This window comes from Eptesicus fuscus, chromosome 16 (assembly GCF_027574615.1).
Source record: "Eptesicus fuscus isolate TK198812 chromosome 16, DD_ASM_mEF_20220401, whole genome shotgun sequence".
Lineage (NCBI taxonomy): Eukaryota > Metazoa > Chordata > Mammalia > Chiroptera > Vespertilionidae > Eptesicus > Eptesicus fuscus.
The window spans coordinates 9,947,960-9,965,855 of NC_072488.1; the positions used below are offsets into that span (position 1 = coordinate 9,947,960).

General features: G+C 47.9%; 2 protein-coding genes across 2 annotated transcripts; both read right to left on the reverse strand.

Annotated features, from left to right (window-relative positions):
* Positions 1-811: 811 nt before the first annotated feature.
* SF3B6 (splicing factor 3b subunit 6) lies at positions 812-5,384 on the reverse strand. The gene is made up of 4 exons (XM_008162374.3): positions 5,123-5,384; positions 2,247-2,365; positions 1,232-1,370; positions 812-1,069 (listed from the first exon to the last, which is right to left on the reverse strand). Exons 1-4 carry the CDS (start codon positions 5,150-5,152, stop codon positions 980-982), a joined length of 378 nt encoding a protein of 125 aa, XP_008160596.1. The 5' UTR covers positions 5,153-5,384; the 3' UTR covers positions 812-979.
* A 1,123-nt stretch (positions 5,385-6,507) lies between these two features.
* Positions 6,508-17,585, reverse strand: TP53I3 (tumor protein p53 inducible protein 3). The gene is made up of 8 exons (XM_054728313.1): positions 17,363-17,585; positions 16,649-16,776; positions 13,117-13,231; positions 11,195-11,337; positions 10,066-10,333; positions 8,648-8,860; positions 7,590-7,786; positions 6,508-6,876 (listed from the first exon to the last, which is right to left on the reverse strand). The coding sequence occupies exons 4-8, from the start codon at positions 11,330-11,332 to the stop codon at positions 6,694-6,696; spliced, it is 999 nt and encodes a 332-aa protein (XP_054584288.1). The 5' UTR covers positions 11,333-11,337; positions 13,117-13,231; positions 16,649-16,776; positions 17,363-17,585; the 3' UTR covers positions 6,508-6,693.
* Between the last annotated feature and the right edge of the window lie 311 nt (positions 17,586-17,896).

Here is a 17,896-nt window from a genome sequence, read left to right on the forward strand (position 1 = left end):
TTGGTTTTGGGTTATAGTTTTATGTTTATATATATACAATACAATTAGCCCATGTTTTTCCATTTGGTTTATACCTAAACTATAAAAAGAAAATTACAGCTATCTCCTCCAGGCTGCCAGACTATGATGAATGTGGTAATAACCGTACTATTTCCATGCCATGAGAACTCATGATTATAATAAGCATCACATATTTTTGTATAGCAAAGATATAATATAAACTAAAGTCCAAAATATACACAGACACTTATTAACTAAACAGAAAGACTACATTAATACAATCTCATACATGAAACAACCAACACGACCCAGGCTGCTTGCTCTCAAATTTCTAACAATGTGCTGTTGTTTGGCCATTTCTAGAATAGACCTCTGTTCTAAACACAAGGGTACCCATATCAACAAAGGTCTTTTGGTTAACCGTAAATTATTATTCAAATATACTGGCATGGTTAATAACTGGTTGATGTTACAGCAACTTCTTAATGTAAGCATTTTATCCATTCAACCAACATGATGAGCTTTGATTTCCTTATCTGCAAAATGGAGATACTACCTACACTGCGTTATTATGAAGATTTCATTATTAATAGCCATTCAATAAATGACGACCCTCTCACAAGTTCCCTGATGGCTAAGCTCTGGATTGCACACTGGAGGCACTAAGAATACAAAAAGCTCTCTGCTCAAGAAGCTCAGTCCCTAGGACCACCTACCACCACAGCATTCTTGAGATGGTTCAACTGCTATTTCCCCTAACCTCCACCCCAGTACCAAACAGGAGGGGAAAATTCAAGAGAAAACACTGACATGTTTTACAAAAAGCTACACGTTTACTAACAATATATTCTAACATGTATCAAAGTTTCCAGCACGTCATTCTGAAGCTCAAGAAACTGCAATCCTCAGTATTAAAATTGAAAAAGGGTAGGGTGTTGATTCATGGGTTCTCAGTCCAAAATAAAAATGCAGAAAGTGTTTACTTTGGTGGATCTGTATTGATGCCATATTTCTCCTTGAGAAGCTTCAACTGTTCTTCCTTCTTCTTTGTGTCCATCTTCTGAAATGCCTGAAAATGTGGTAAGTGCCAAAGTTAACAGTTACCAATCTATGGTCCAATGAATTCCACTCCAGCCAGAATGGAGCTCAGAGTACCCATCTCCCCTAATGGTGCAGTTCTGCAGGAACTCCTGTATGGGCTCCCCCAGGACGAGAACTGTGCTATACTTACCCTGTTGGCATTATAGTACAAAACCACGAGGTATCTGTTACAAACGTTGAATCCGGACAGGTGATCACACGCGTTCTTGGCATCAAAGATGTCCTCATAGACCACATAAGCTGTTCCTCTAGTTTCAGGTGTGTTCCCCCTGCAGAGTTGAAGCAGACTTAATTAAACAAATATTTACCTGAAAACCATTACAGGAAATAAACCTTATGGAAGGGTATGCTGGATAATCCTGTAATTTCTTGAATTAGGTAATTTTTGTTTTTAAGTGAAATAGCTATAGGTTAAACTTACTGTTATGTCAAGAATACTAATATAGCTGCCTAACCAGTAACAGCAAAAAAACTAGTTTGAAACTTTGTCATAATCTTCATGTTCTAGTCTTTCCTACTTCTCATACTAAGAATCAATTTTCAGTCTTACACTGGAAAGTACAGTATTAAGGAGTGATGGCTCCTATTAGTCAGCAATGTCTGAATGGAGTTTTTCTTTTAAAAAATATTTATTTTCATTTAAAGAGCAGATCAGGGAAAGGGTTCCCTATACTTTTAAATCTTCCACAGAAAGCTGTAGTTGGAAAAAATATCATTTTTCTCAGTTACTTTTATATCCATTTACTCGGTTTATTCAGAAATTCTGCAGTCAGTAAAAGAGACAGTGAAGATTGTTGAAAAAATCAGTTAATGCATACAATAGCAGCATAGTTTCTGACTTTACAAATAGCAGGTGTGCAATAAATGTTAGTTCCTTTCTTTCTTTCCAGACCCTTCAAATTATTCATGCTCTCAGTAACTTCACAATTAGTGGCTCTCATTGAGCTGGATCATAAGGCCCTCAGTAGGTAGTTCCCCTTTTCAAACAAACAAACAAACAAACAAAAAAAAAGGAAAATAATCTCATTTCCCTGACTTCAATTAGCCTCGGAGGCTCTAGGCCAGCTTGTCAGCTATAATTCCAAGGTTATAGATTATGCAATCATTTTATTTAAATGACATTTCAAAAGTTTCAGTAAACTCACACTCTGATTTGACGAATAGGTCCGTATTTCCCAAATATATCATACATTTCTTCAGCTGTGATTTTGTAAGGCAAATTTCTTATATACAAAATCCGATTTACTTCAGGTGGAAGTCGAATCTAAAATGAGAAATATGTATTGTCATAATTAGGAGAAAGAATGCTACTGTTTAAAAAATTCTCATAATGAACAAGAAAGTCTCACAATAAAAAATAGTAAACAAATAAAGCCAAGACTAAAAATTATAATCTGCTATACTGAAAACGGCATGCTCTTTGGAAAAGCAACTGGGCACTGATTATAGGGAAGACTATTAGTAGGAATAAGGGGCTACTACCAAACCTAGGCTTTCAGTCAATACATTTATCATTTATTTATATTTGACTGCCAATACGACTGGTTTGTTTCATTCCTCGGGTGAGCAGTTTGCTTATGTACTGCCATCATGACAGAAAAAAAAAAAAAAACTTATTTGGCTCCCTTTTCATTCATTCAAAAATATTTACTGAACACCTTTTTTTTAAAAAAATAAAATTTTTATTGATTTCAGAAAGGAAGGTAGAGGGAGAGAGAGAGAGAAACATCAATGATGAGAATCACTGATTGGCTGCCTCCTGCATGGCCCCCACTGGAGACCCAGCCTGCAACCCAGGCATGTTCCCTTGACCGGAATCGAACCCGGGATCCTTCAGTCCGCAGGCCAACACTCTATCCACTGAGCCAAACCGGCTAGGGCTACTGAGCACCTTCTTTACATATTCACCAGGTTAGTAGTATCAGGATCACACAGTGAAGGAAAAAGGACAAGGTTGCTGCATTCCCCAAACTTATTAGCTCTCTATTATTCTATCTTGCTCTCTTTTTCTTCTTCAGTCAAGCATCTGGAAAGAGGAAGTCTATAGTTACTGTCTCATACTCTTTACTTCACTGACACTCACCAATCTACCACAAGGTAGCTTCCAATGCAAAACTCGGATGAGAGTGCTTTTACTACACTTTTTACTTGCAGCGTCCAATTCGAATCATACGGAACTCCTCTGAGCCTCTGGCAATATCTCCGTGGCTTTCTCCTAACTCTGGCTAGTTAGTTCTCCTCAGTCTTTTTTTTGCCATTAAAATGGGCTCTTCCAATGAGTTTTATCTTTAGACTTCTTGTCTTGATCCTTCATGTACCCCCCAAACTCTACAGTCTCTTTACCACACACATGATTTCCACACTGAGTTGACGACTCTCAAATATATATATATCCCACCTAGATTCTGTGCTCCTTATGAACATTACATAATAGTCTTTAATTTGCTCACTACTTATTAAATTGGCAACTATTTCAGGCACTAAGCTGTGTTGTATAAATCCAAGAATAATATACCTATTCCCTGCCCTCAAACTAGTAGTGGTGACAAATGCTAAACAAGTACGTACAATAAAGTTTAGATTTTAAGATTCAAGGATAAGTTCAAACAGATGATCAACACTGTCAATTACATATATATCTGCTTTCTCAAACTGCTCTTCTCTCCTCACACCTTACCACCCCCACACCCTCTAATGTCTGAGCTGGGCTGTGTATTCTCTTCCCTGCCCATACTGAGAGATGACCTTGGCTCTTGCTTACTGGAAACAAAAGATATGACCAAATGGTAAGTACGTTATATTCATGTTACCAAACCTGCCAATCTACATTCATCCATATGTACCCACTTTCCCTCTCAGTACAATGCCAACCCCTCATCTACTCCAAACCACTCCTGAACTTAACCCATCTTTCTCTTACACCATCAGTTTCTCCCACTTACTAGATCATCATTCCCACTGGCCTACAAATACACCTTGTATCACACATCTTAAAAAGGAAAAGCCAGCTATCACCTAATTGATCTTCTCCCTGTCTACATGAAAACTTGTGGAAAGAACTGTCTCCTCTTTCTGAAACTCCCATCCTCCATTTCACCCCACCACTACTGTTTTCATCCACTGAAATGAAAATCATCAAAGTCACCAAAAGTCTCCACATCACCATGTCCAATTATCTGTCCTCGTCTTACTATACCTTTCAGCACCTTAGAGTTGAACACTTTTTTGACTTTTTTTTTAGGGTTCCATAGCGCCCTCCTCTCTAACGTAAGGATGTAAGCAGCCGGGCTTTTTGTTTTAGTCACTGCTGCATCTCCAACACCTAGACAAGCACCTGGTAGCTTTTCAATTAATATAACTGATGAATTGTTTCCTATCTCGCAAGTCTGGTACATCGCAGAGGCTTAAAAATGTTGTTGAATCAAAACATGAAGGATGTGCCCCAGCCGGGTAGCTTAGTTGGTTACAGCGTCATCCCAATAAGCCAAGGTAAGATTGTGGTTCCATCTCCGGTCAGGGCACATACAATGACAGCATAGATAAGTCGAACAACAAATCGATGTTTCTTTCTCTCCCCCACCCCTCCCCTCTAAAAAAATCGATGAAACAAATAAAAAATTAAATTAAAAAGCCCATGAAGGATCCAAAAAAGCTCCGTGATGCGAAGACTCTCAGGCTCTCGTTGCCTGTGGACTATTAAGTTATTTATCGGGGACTTATCTGTGCTATTGACCTCTAAGCCGAGAAGATGCAGACGCCAGGCTGAAGGGGAGGCCACAAAGGCTGTCGGGCTAACACTGTCGCTGACACTAGGATAAGAGACGGACGGAGAACTCCCAAAGGGGGTGGGGGCGGAGACGTGGCTCCAGGACCAGGCCAGGCTGGACTTCCCTCCGGCAGCCCGGTCACTTCTGGGCTCCCCCGGCCTGGGAACGGGGAAGGGCCAGGAATGCCCTGACCCACGCCGCCGCGAGTGCACAGCGAAGTCCTTCCCCTCCTCGGCAACTTCCCCGATACTTACGTTCGCTCTCTTGGCCGCTTGCATCGCCATCTTGGCGGGCTGACGAGGTTACCGCGGCAGACACTAGAATTCCCCCTTATTCCTCCTGAGCTCGCTCAGCTTTTAGCCTCGGACGCGGGACATCAACACTCAGGCTCCGCCGGAAGCTGTTACAACGCGCAGGAACCCCGCGTCTCACGTGCAGACGTGTTGACGCAGTACCGGGGCGAAACGAGCCGGAGTCGGCGAGGAGGCCGGAAGGTTGAAAGGCGAGGGCCCGAGGCGCTTCCGGGCTCCGGCTGAAGGGGCGGGGCCTGGGCTGCAGGAGGGGCGGTGTTCCTGTCAGGGTGGCCCTGAGCGGAGGAAGTTGCCGGAGGGGGCGGGACCTGAGGAGAGGGACTAGAGCTGGGGCTATTCGCAGGTGCGTTCTGGAAGGGGGCGGGCCTGGCTGAAGGACCCGGCTGCTGGGCGCGCGGCGGTGCGGGGATGTGTGCGGGGTCCCGGGCCCCTGGCAGTGCTACAGGGTTCTGTCTCCGCATTGGAACCCTGGCGCAGCCCCTGGAGGTTGGGCGTCTGCTGACCCGGCCTCTCCTCTAATCCCCGCCGCGACGCTTGCCGTCTCCCACCTCCTCCCCACCCCACCCATCCTTTCTCCCACCTCGTCCCCGCCCCGCCCACCTCATCTCCCACCTGGTCCCCGCCCCGCCCATCTCATCTCCCACCTCGTTCGCGCCCCGCCCATCTCATCTCCCACCTGGTCCCCGCCCCGCCCACCTCACCTCCCACCTCGTCCCCGCCCCGCCCACCTCATCTCCCACCTGGTCCCCGCCCATCTCATCTCCCACCTGGTCCCCTCCCCGCCCCGCCCATCTCATCTCCCACCTGGTCCCCGCCCCGCCCATCTCATCTCCCACCTCGTCCCCGCCCCGCCCATCTCATCTCCCACCTCGTCCCCGCCCCGCCCATCTCACCTCCCACCTGGTCCCCGCCCCGCCCATCCCACTCCCACCTGGTCCCCTCCCCGCCCCGCCCATCTCATCTCCCACCTGGTCCCCTCCCCTCCCCGCCCACCTCACCTCCCACCTGGTCCCCTCCCCGCCCCGCCCACCTCACCTCCCACCTGGTCCCCTTCCCGCCCCGCCCACCTCATCTCCCACCTTGTTCCTGCCCCGCCCACCTTATCTCCCACCTCGTCCCCCGCCCACCTCATCTCCCACCTCGTCCCCCGCCCCGCCCATCCCATCCCTTCCACCTCCTCCCCGCCCCGCCCATCTCATCTCCCACCTCCTCCCCGCCCCGCCCATCCCATCCCTTCCACCTCCTCCCCGCCCCGCCCATCCCTTCTCCCACCTCGTCCCCGCCCTGTGGGCCTCCGGCCGCGCGCACGCCAAGCACAGAGAGCCGGCTTCCCTTCACTCTTTATTTCCTTAGACCAGCTTTACACAGATCAGTTGACGAGGCCGGGGAAGGCCCAGTGGGTTCCAGGTGGGCGTGGAGTAGCAGCCCGTCTCTTGTCTGCGTTCAGACAATTTTCACCCGATTCGCTCTGGGAAGGTCTGAGGCACCCTTTTCCTCGAGTGCCCCCTCCTCCTTCACTGGGGCAGCTCCAGGACGATTTTGCCCATGTGCTTATTACTCTCCATGTACTTGTGGGCCTCTTGGATTTCAGCCACAGGGTAGATTCTGTCCAGAACCGGCTGTAGACCTTGGGGGCCCTCCATGGAGAAGTGGGGCACAATTTGCTCCGTAAAAGCCTTCACCATCATTTGCTTGTACTAAGTAAGATACGGAAAAGAGACCATCAGCCTGGACAGAGCCTGACCTTGCTACTCCCCATCCTGCTTAGCCTTTGTGGTCTCTCTGAAAAGTGTACCCATTTGCAAAAGCACACAGGGATACCTAACCCCTCCGTTACCAGCATGTATGTGCATGCCCCCAAATGTGTAACCCGGTAAGGGCTGCAGCCTGGAGTAAAATACAAGTGTCACTGACAGCCGAAGGACTTTTAAAATAAAGATTTCAAATAGGAGGCAGCCACAGACGGGTCTTACATAGACTCAGCTCAAAAGGGATGTTTCAGCTCTGCTCCCCCCGTTATGTGAAACCTTATGCTGGGAAACATTCCCAAAGCTGGCACGCAGAGATTTCAGGCTGAGGTAGAGGGTTCCTTACCTAAGAAGCTTTCTTAGCATACTGAGAACAGTTCTGCCTTGCAAAAACAGTCTTGGAACTATCAAAAGTATTTCCAAATATGGTCAGTGCTTTGTTAGAGAATCTCCCCAGGTCTCATCTATGAAGTGTTTTCTACCCTCCTTCTAAGATGTTGACCAATGTTAATTAGTTCTGTGAAATTGGGTTAACTGTTTACCCACAGAGGGGCAGGTTTCTCCACAGGCTCCCTAACTTAAGATGTGCCAAATCTCCCCTTCTCTGGGGTTATGAAAATGAGTCGCATTGCTCTGGGTAACAGTTTTCACTCATCACTCACCTTTTTGTCCCTAGATCTCAGCAGACTGGCGACCAGACTTCCTCGTTTAAAAAGTAGTTTCGACAACAGAGGCCCATTGACGTCAGGTCCCCCCATCAGACCATAGAGAACCCAGCGGCCATCGAGAGCCAGGCAGTTGACGTTTTTCTCCCAGTAGGATCCTCCTATGCAGTCTAGAATAAGGTTGACTCCAGCACCTTCCACAGGAAACACAGTTTATGCTAGTCAGACACAGAAGGCTTGATGCCAAATAATATTCCCAGAGTATATTTGTGGATGTGTGGCTATGAATAAATACAGGCACAAGTGGTAAACCTATACATTGGAACTAGAAACACTGCTTATAGAAACGTTGTAAATGGAGTTTAGGTAGCTGAACTCTGCCATCCGTGCTTGAAATAGTTTATCTCTTATGACCTCTAGCCACACCAAGAGGGAAATGGGGCAACCCCATGCTCTGGTATTTTTCCAACCCCCACATAAGTAGAAAACCCTCTGGCACCTGGGCATGAGTGAGAACAGAACCAGAGAGGTCCACTCCAGCCTATAGGGCAGGCTGGTAGTACACACCTGAGTTAAGAAGCCTCAGTACTGGGTTGTTTTAACTGTAGCTTTGGTGTCATCTCTCCTTTTTGACTCATATGGAAAGGGAAGTGGCAAAAATATTCATATTTGGCTTTGGAACATAGAGGCTCATCCATTTAGGAAACTGCCTTCGAAACACTACCTACTATGACCACCTCCCAAAATGGTCTCTGCCCCATGTCTCCTCTCAACACACTGTGTACGGCTGGTTGGGAATAAGAGGTCCTGGGTCATTCTGGGCCAACTCTGCGTGATTGATTATCCAGTTTCTAAAATGTATGTGAATCAGACCACAAGAATGCACATGCAAACTGTCTTCAAAGGTCCAACACTAGAGTACCAGAACTTGGCCAGGGCAGCTGTGGTGCATTTAGCAGAGGCCAGACAGATCTGGAGCACTGGCCTTGAGGCTGGCCAGGATTTTATGTAATCACTTCTGATATTCCTGCTGAGCTGCAGAAGCTGTTGTTTACCTTTGGTGAATTTCATCGCTGCTTCAGAAAAATCCTCTTCTTTGTAATTGAATCCAGCAGCTGCTCCAAGTTTTTCTGCCATTTGAAGCTTGTCCTGGGAGCCAATTGTGACCAGAGGAATAGCTCCAGCTATCCGGGCGAGTTGGATGGCAGCTGTGCCCACCCCGCTTGCTCCTGCATGGATTAGCACAGAGTCTCCGGCCTGAACTTTTCCTGTGACAGAAGTACAGAAACCATGCTCGTTACTTTGCAACTGCTACACATTGTCCACACAGGCATCTTCTACCATGATCACCTGGCCCAGAGACAACTAAATGCCAAATGTCTTGCCTTCTTTAGAGAACATATTGATAGTTCTTTTTTCTTATTGCCTCTGGTCAAAGTGGAAAACACCTTTTTGCAAGTTATTAGCAGCCCCACCTGTAATTTGTTTTACCTGAAATAACATCAAAACACATATCTCTGACCTATACCTGAATGAGTAAGAATAACCACCATTCCCACTGTCACCTCCAGAAGCTGAAACTGGCCTCCAGCTGATCTCACTAATCCAGGCACTACACACCAGCCACCAGGCTCCTCCTAAAATGGAGTTCTCATTGCCACTTTGTCCCCAGAGTGTAACGTGGCTCTCAATTGACTTTTTGTATCAAGTCCATACAGCCTGCAATTCAAAGCCACCACAATTTAGTCCCGGCCTCGTTTATTCACAAGTGGTAATTGTCATCCTTCGTGTCTGAGCAGAGTAGCCAATCTCACTTTTCTTTCTAAGAAAGTAAAAGACACTCTGTCTTAGGTCACTGTGGCTGTCCTCTGTCCATCACAGCTCTAGCCACCCTTCTCTTCCAGAAAGCCTCCCTGACCCCTGTGCCCACACCAACCTTTCCCATCTCGAGCTTTGTCGTTAGAGACAGAGCCACCCTCCTGAACTCTATGGTTGTCTAATTCTTGTGCACATTCTGTCTTCCTAGGTACACTGAGCTCCCTAAAGGTCTCGGGCTCCCTCACATGACCTTTGGCAGGCCTCAGTGGGACTGGGGAGGAATAAGAGTCGACTGGATGGCTCCTTCTGCTGCACTGGGGCTCCCAGAGAGAAGCTCAGCACGACTTTGAGAAGCTGGGGTGACTGGTGGCCAACAGTGTGGAGATGTGCACATCCAGTGCTATTCAGGCCTCCTATCTGATAACCGTGATTTTCAGCCTCAACTATCAAGCCATTGCTAACATGGTGTGAGGACCTGACCCTACAGGTGATACAGTAGGGTGAGATGCTGGGTTTGGGTGTGGCTCAGTGGCCAGGACAGGACAAAGCTGCCCTGGAGGACTACTGGGTTTGGAGGTGGCCAAGTCAGGAAGGAATTGAACACATTTGTATGGAGTGAGCATGGAGCAGGGGGTGGGGTGTGGAAGCTCCTCACCCACGAGATGTAACAGCTGGAAGGCAGTGAGCCAGGCCTCTGGGATGGCTGCAGCCTGGGGCAGAGTCAGTCCTGCTGGGATGGGCATGAGGAACCCTTCAGGGACAGTGACATATTGAGCCTGACCCCCGCCGGGCAGCAGAGCCATGGCTGGGTCCCCGATCTTCCAGTGCCCCTGGCAGCCAGGCCCCAGCTCTGCCACGTGTCCAGATGCCTCGATTCCCAAAATATCGCTGGCTCCTGGGGGTGGTGCATATTGTCCTTGTCTCTGCAGAGAGTAAATTACACTAAGTGGTAAGCATGATCAGAAATCTGTGTCACCATCCTTGCCCTCTTCCAATAGCCATCTCCCTTTTTTTCCGATAGAAAATTCAGGATAAAGTCAGGTTTTTTTAATGTAGGAAAAAAGAGAGGAGAGATCATTTGTTTCATACAAATAAGAGATGGTAGATCACATAATCAGTGGATGTCACATTAGTAAGATCCTTAGCTTTTTCTCTCATCTAAACCCTGTTTTACAAATGGAGAAACTGAGGCCTAGGCAGGGAAATGCCTGGGTCCCAGTCACGTTCATTTTGGGAAAATGCCCCGGTGATTTTGGTGTACATTTCTCAAATACCCCTACCATCCATCCAGATAGCGGACGGACAGAAATTCTGAGTGCTGCTCCCTGCCCACTCCGGGACCCTCAAAATGGAAGGAGAGCAGACTTTGGAGCCACAAGGACCTCAATTTTAATCACAGCTCCCGGGATGGTTCGTGTTGTGGTCTTGGATAATTAACCTCTCGGACCCTCAGTTTCTTTACCTGTGGAATACAAATGGTAAACCGGGTTGCCTGTGGAGTAAATGAATAGAGCATGGCCTACCAGACACCCCTGCTCAACAAACTGTAAACCCCTTCTCCTTCTCTGGAAGCCTGAGCAGACTACGGGTTAACTCGGGGTGAATTCTGCTTTGCTAATACTGTATCCCTGCATTTTGTGTAAACAAAGGAGATTTTATGGTTCCAGGACTCGGCACCCCCAGCATAACCTCACCATGAGTGTTATTGGCAGTGCCCTAGGTTACTCCTTATCGGTCTGAATGTTTATTGGAGGCTCTGGAGTCCCGCCCTGGCCCCCGAGTACCTGGAGAATGTCGGCCCGGTTCAGGGCACTGGCTGCCACCTTCAGGAGGACTTCTCCCTCTCCTGGGCTGGGCTTGGGCACCTCCTTCAGGTAGAGGTTTTCTGGTCCTCCCGGCTGGTCAAAGTGCACGGCTAACATGTTTCCTGAGGACACAGAGCACAGCGAGGCAGGGAGCCTCAGGAGGCCATCCAGGAGTTAGGGCAGACACCTTATTTGCTTTAACCTGGCCTTTTAGTTTTAGTTTTTAGCTTTGACTCAAACTGGCCTCACCTAGTGCCCTGACCCACCCACCAACCTCTCCTTTGCTGAATCTTTAAGCCACCAGGACAATGACGTTCTGCTTAGCAACTAGGAGTCTTAGGAGCAAGGTCCTGGGTCTATGACTACTGAGACAGAGGGAAACACAACATCTTGGCCTCAGTTGTGTTTTAGCTTTGGACACAGGAAAGTGGGACAATCCCACAGGACAATCACTTTCAATAATGGACAGAGCAACTCCAAGGCTGATATCAGGCCCAGATGCAATGATAAATACCCTCTACCCTAGCACTGACCACGCAGTGGAGACAGGACCCAAACTCCATTGGTCACCATGACTAAGGATTTTTGTCCTATACAGGGTGGGGCAAAGGTAGAATTAGAGTTCAGATGGAAAATCATGCAATAATTAAATAGTGACACAAGAACAAACTCTGTTTCGCTTACTCACAGCCTACTTTTGCCCCACCTGTATAATCCACCCCCTGAAAGTCATGGGGAGTCAGGTCTTTGAGCATGAGCTACGTGACTCCGTGAATGGCACCATCTCCTTAATAAATCCTTACTTGCTTGGCTGCAAACTCCTGTTTGTGTCTTATTGGGCTTTGACATGTGCAGGCAAATGGACCCCTTCAGTCTGATAATAGGAATGCAGCGCCCAAGCCCATGCAGGGCCCCTGCGGGCCAGCCCCTGCCACTGGCATTCCTTTGCCAGGTCTCCTCTAGGTCTGCCCCCCATGCCCACCCGGGCCCTCCTTCCTCTGAGGTCCCTGCCAGTCCAGGCAGACCGACAGAGAGGACACGCTCTGGGACAGGGTGGATGAAGCAGCCCTGGCCTTACGGGGTGGATGCTGCGGAGCAGGGAGATACTGAAGAGCTCGAGGCAAATTCCACTCCCTGCGAGTTGGAGTCCCCACCCAGCGTGTCACTGGTGGAACTGCCCAGAAACCTTATTTTCTTGCATCTGGCCTTTCATTTTTTAATTTTCAGCTTTGACTCAAACTGGTCTCACCTAGTGCCTGACTCACCATCAGGACCAGATGCAGGGATCACATGCAGAGCAAACCCTTGCGAAATGGGACAGAGCAACTCCAAGGCTGACATCTGGACCAGATGCGATGATCAATTCCCCTAGCACTGACCAATCAGTAGAGACCAGGACCCAAACTCCATCCGTCACCATGACTAATGGGTTTTCTCCTGTTCATCCCCTGGAAACCATCAGAGAGCCAGGTTTGAGCATGAACTCCCTGTGACTCTGGGCATGGTGCCATCTCCTTAATGAATCCTTACTTTCCCGGCTGCAAACTCCTGTTGTGTCTTTCTGGACTTTATGCGCACAGGCAAACGGAGCCCTTCAGTGCGGTAACAGGAGCACAGCGCCCTCGGCCAAGCTGCAGGGCCCCTCGTCCATCTCCGAGAGGTCCCCCCCCCCTCCCCTCTCCCCCTCCTTCCTCTGAGGGCCCAGCTGATCCAGACGGACCCCACACAGAGGGCACAGACTGAGACAGGGCGAATGAAGCAGGGATGGTCTTACCGGGCGAAAGCTGCAGAGCAGGACAACACGGAAGAGCACGAGGCAAATTCCACTCCCTCGGAGTTGGACAAACTTCCCCCCTCCCCATCCCGCCGGCGGTCACTGGCCCGGCGCCCCAGTGAGTTACCTGCTCAGAACTCTCGGCGGCTCCAGACAGCCTGCGTGGTCCTGTGATCTCTGTGGATCCTGAGAGCCGAACCCGAACCCGGAGTCCTGGGACTGCTTGGCAGCGAACTGTCGACCTGGAGTCAGGGCAGCGGGGCAGTGCGCGAGGGGTGGGGCAGACCAGGACCAGCCCTCTCCCTCCCTTCCGTTTCCTCCTTCCCTCTTTAAAATGCAAAGCTGGTGACAGCAAATGGGATTTCCTTTCCCTTGGAGTCTCTGGAAACTAGTCTTTCTCTGGGTTTGGCAGGAAATGCTGCTCCCAGCTCTCGCTGAAAGAAGAGAAAGCTTCACTCTCTCTAGGGAACTAGACCCCACGTCGGTCCATTTCCCAGTCAGGCCAGGCTTTTAGCCCATTTGCACTGTGGGTCTGGCATCCTGCCCTGCCTGTGGCCAGGCATCTGGAGTCCCGAGTAGGATGGGTAAGCAGTGTGGTGCTGAGAGAGGAATCATCGGGAAAAGGGAAAGTAAAAGCAGTCCTGAGGTCCTGATCACTTCTGCTCTCCCACCTGTTTTCTGGGGAGAAGGAAGTGCCCTGCCCCCCCCCCCCCTCCCCGCCCCCCCATGCTGCTTGAAGAGATGATTTGGGCTGGTTAAAAGCTGTACATTATTGACATTCTGGACTAGATAATTCTTCGTTGTGAAAGACTGCCCTCCTGCAAACACCCCTACCAGGGGCAGGGAGCAAACCCACAACCCAGAATACTTTACTGGGCCCCCAAGATGCTGCTCTCTAATGAGGACACAGAATGGACATGGCAACAAAAGCAAAGCAACATCAGTGTCAAATAGAGAGAAGTGTTCAAGTGAATCAGAGCACTGGAATAATCACCAAGGAATCCTGAATTAAGAAGAAACTTAACAGAACATTTGAATTCAAACCTTTCTCAAGACAGAACCACACCTAACGCAGCCCAGAAGCCTGTGAATAGTTGAACTGGTTATTTTTCTGCAACTCTGAGATTCCTTGGAGAAAATTCAAGACAACAGTTGGCATCATCTGCTAGAAGGAATTCCAGCTAAGGAAACATCATTTAGGGTAATTGTGACCAGAAGGCTCACCAGTAGAGAGCTGTTGGATTCCCAGTGCCAGGTTTACTCATCTACCAGGAGGCAGCTCAAGAGGACAAATCAAGCCTCTCATATTAGGAGGCTCTCCAATCATTGATAGCAAAGACTAATAAAGAACTTACTGCACAAAAAAAAAAAAGAAGAAAAAAAGAAAGACTGCCCTGTGCACTGTGGGATGTTTAGCAGCATCCTTGGTCTCCATTCCCCGCTCTACCTCCTGCCCCCCGCCCCTCCGCCCCAGTCAAGAAACATGAAAAGCCTACAAAACATTGCCTGATATCCCGGGAGGCGGGGGTGGGGTGGTGGTGGTGGGAGTGGGGGTGGCAAAATTGCTGATAGTTAAGAACCACTTTTGTGTGTGATGGGTATACACAACAGGACAATGGGAGTATTAAAAATGTGAGACTCTAAATAAAAAGAAAGAATATATAGTTTCTGTGATGCCACCTAATTTCTCAATTAACCCTTTAAGATTCAGCTCTCCGGAGCCTTCCCTGATTCTGTTAGGCAGGGGCCATTCATTTATTTGTTCATCAAACGTATTCATCGCCTATTCCACGTCTGACACCATCTCGGGTACTAGAGAAAGGAGAATGATTACCACACAATTCTTGCCTTCCAGGGGCTCACAGTCTAGGAAGACAAAGAACTATAATGGCAGTGATAATCAAGGTCTGCATAAATACCCAGCACAGGGGAGAGATGCCTAGGGTCTCTCGCGGGTCTCCAAAGGTTTTTAGGAATTTGCCAACTGGATGTGACGAGGCAGGAACAGAAAAGAAGGACATTTCAGGAAGATGGGACAGCATGCACAGAGGCCCGGGAGGCGGAGACTCTATCCTGACCAGCTGTGCTTTCCTGATTTATTAAAATAGTTCTCACACATCGTAGACCGGTGAGTATTTGTCGGAAGAATGAATGATCTACTGCTTTCCTTACTAGTAGAAGTAGAGGCTTCTGCTATTTCAAAAGAGTGTTCATGTGACTCCAAAAATTTTTAGAAAGTTCAGTTTACATGAAAACCTAAACACAAACTCAATTTATACCGTTTATTAAGCTCCACTCTCATAGGTATAATTTCCCAGTTCCATATTAAATCTTTATTCAAAAACGTGTAGACACGGAAGGAGACTGCGGCAGATACCAACGAGCTGCCTGCCTGGCTCACAGGAATTCCTTTTCCTTCGCCCCGCCCTGTATAGGACAAAAATCCTTAGTCATGGTGACCGATGGAGTTTGGGTCCTGTTTCCACTGCCTGGTCAGTGCTAGGGTAGGGGGTATTTATCATTGCATCTGGGCCTGATATCAGCCTTGGAGTTGCTCTGTCCATGCAGGGACCTCAAGGTTTAGTTGACAGATTCAGGGACAAACATTTCTCAAAACCGGGCTCTCGGTTAGTGCTTGCAAAATTTTGCATGTGCTCTCCTGGCACTAGAGCATATGCAAAAAGAATTTCTTTCTCCTTCTCTTGGTTCTAATTACAGGACAAGCAGTTACGCTCCAGCTTTATTTTCCACCATTTCCTGACTGCCATATATTCATACATTTGTGTTTGGACTCTGGACTTTGTTCCACTAATTTAGTTGTCTTTACTCATAAAGTTTCAGACTGTTGTCATGACAGCATGGGTATTTTGAAAAAGTTCCCCAATTGATGGTAATATATCTCTATCCCAACGAGAAAGATAATACATTTTGGAACTGGACAGCTCCGGACTTGAATCCCAGCACCTCCGTTTTCTGCTGCATGACTGTGGAAGAGGTATCTGATCTTTCTTAGCCTCAGTTTCCTCGTCTGTACAACGAGGCTACCTAGTTTATAATGTGGAGGAAGCGTGCCGAAGTATAATATGGGGCTTCCAGTAAATGTAATTTCATCTCCTTAAACCCTTATAGGCAACAGAAAGTCTAGAGGTTTTGAGCACAGGGTGATATCATGTTTTTCATCCTCACCTGAGGATATGTTTTTACTTATTTTAGACAGAGAGGAAGGGGGAGAGAGCCAGAAAAAGACACACACATACACTCACAGAAAGAGAGAGAGAAACATTGATCAGTTGCCCTGACCAGGGATTGAAGCCACAACCTTTTTGGCGTATGGAACGATGCTCCAACCAACTGAGCCACTCAGGCACTTTTTATTTTGGAAAGGAGGATGTAGAATATGAAGGATGGACTGTAGGGGAGGGAGACAGTTCGGGCAAGGTTTAGTTGACAGGTTCAGGAACAAACACTTCTCAAAACCGGGCTCTCGGTTAGTGCTTGCTTTTGCATATGCTCGCCTGGCACTAGAGCGCCGTCTCAGACATTGCAGACACTGCCACTGCAGTAACGGGCCAAGTCTGTTGTACAGTCAGGATCAGAAGGGACACAGAAAACTGAAATCAAATTCTCTTCTTAGGGTTCTTCAAACCTTCAGTACTTACCATAAAGGGAACAGTCATCTGCCGGACGCATTGTAGTCCTTTTCCCTGAAATACAGTCCTTCTCTTCTGGCTTGCGAAGGGCTCTTGGCGAGTCCATTCACAAGTGTTTGGACATCACTGGGCATCACCTGCAGAGGTTAAACAGTCTGGGAGTCAGCAGCCTGGCAGTCTGGCCACATGTGGCCCACTACCCGTTTTTGTATGCCTGCAAGCTAAGAATGTTTCTTACTTTTTTAAGTAGTAGGGGGAAAAGCAAAAGAATAACATTTTGTGGTGTGTAAAAATTACATGAAATTAAAATTTCAGTGCCCATAAATAAAGTGTCATTGAGCACCATCCCACGCACCAGGAGGTCGCAGGCTGGATCCCCGTCAGGGCACATGCCCAGGTTGCTGACTGGATCCCCCGTGGCGGTGTGTAGGAGGCAGCTGATGGATGTTCCTCTCATCGATGTTTCCCTCTCCCTCCCCCTTCCTCTCTCTGAAGTAAATAATAACATATTGAAACAGTTTTATTGGAATATAGTCATACCTGTTCTTCCATGAATTGTCTATGGCTGCTTCCCACTACAACTGCAGGTGGTTGTATCGTCCTGACACAAACCATATGGGCTGGAAACCTAAAATGTTTACAGGGGCTCTTTACAGACAAAGTCTGTTTAAATCTCTTACTCCCAAACTTGTAAAAAACTTTTATTTAAAACATTTTTCTTACACTAAACCCTGGTGATGCTCCACGCAGGATCCGCTCCTGGAGTTGGACGGGCTGCGCTGTCCACATGCTTGGTGCCGGAGGGAGTCTGGTAGGAAGTCCTGCAAACGGCTTACGCTCACTCAGCTGGAAAAGGGCGGCTGCAGTTAGAGGATCTGCTCTGACTTGCCTTGTAAAGGCCTGTGAATGCAGATCTCCCCGAGACACTTCGGACAGTTTCAGTATCAGCATTAGCAGGGAGAGTGGCAGGAACATAAAATCCTAGAATCATAGAAAATCACAGTTCACACAGAGCAGGTGATGCAAGTCATCGTTTTCTAGCGGCATCAGTGGTTTGCATCTGAATCATCCGGGATAAAGAAAACAAAAAACAGCCCACCAGGCGTGCCTCAGCGGTTGAGCACCGGCCTGTGAACCCGGAGGTCACCATTGGATTCCTGGTCAGGCCACAGGCCAGGTTGCAGCTGGATCCCCAGTGTGGGGCGTGCAGGAGGCAGCTGATCAATGATTCTCTCTCACCACTGATGTTTCTCTCTC

What these genes read in the sequence shown, in the direction of transcription:
- SF3B6 (XM_008162374.3), bottom strand. Translation starts at nt 5,152, where the DNA reads ATGGCGATGCAAGCGGCCAAGAGAGCGAAC. An exon ending in AAGCGGCCAAGAGAGCGAAC is followed by an intron (nt 2,366 to 5,122) that starts GTAAGTATCGGG and finishes TTCTCATTTTAG; the next exon opens with ATTCGACTTCCACCTGAAGT. An exon ending in TGTACTATAATGCCAACAGG is followed by an intron (nt 1,070 to 1,231) that starts GTAAGTATAGCA and finishes CCACATTTTCAG; the next exon opens with GCATTTCAGAAGATGGACAC.
- TP53I3 (XM_054728313.1), bottom strand. Translation starts at nt 11,332, where the DNA reads ATGTTAGCCGTGCACTTTGACCAGCCGGGAGGACCAGAAAACCTCTAC. An exon ending in ACCGGGCCGACATTCTCCAG is followed by an intron (nt 10,334 to 11,194) that starts GTACTCGGGGGC and finishes TACTCTCTGCAG; the next exon opens with AGACAAGGACAATATGCACC. An exon ending in CCAGCTGTTACATCTCGTGG is followed by an intron (nt 8,861 to 10,065) that starts GTGAGGAGCTTC and finishes CTTCTGTCACAG; the next exon opens with GAAAAGTTCAGGCCGGAGAC.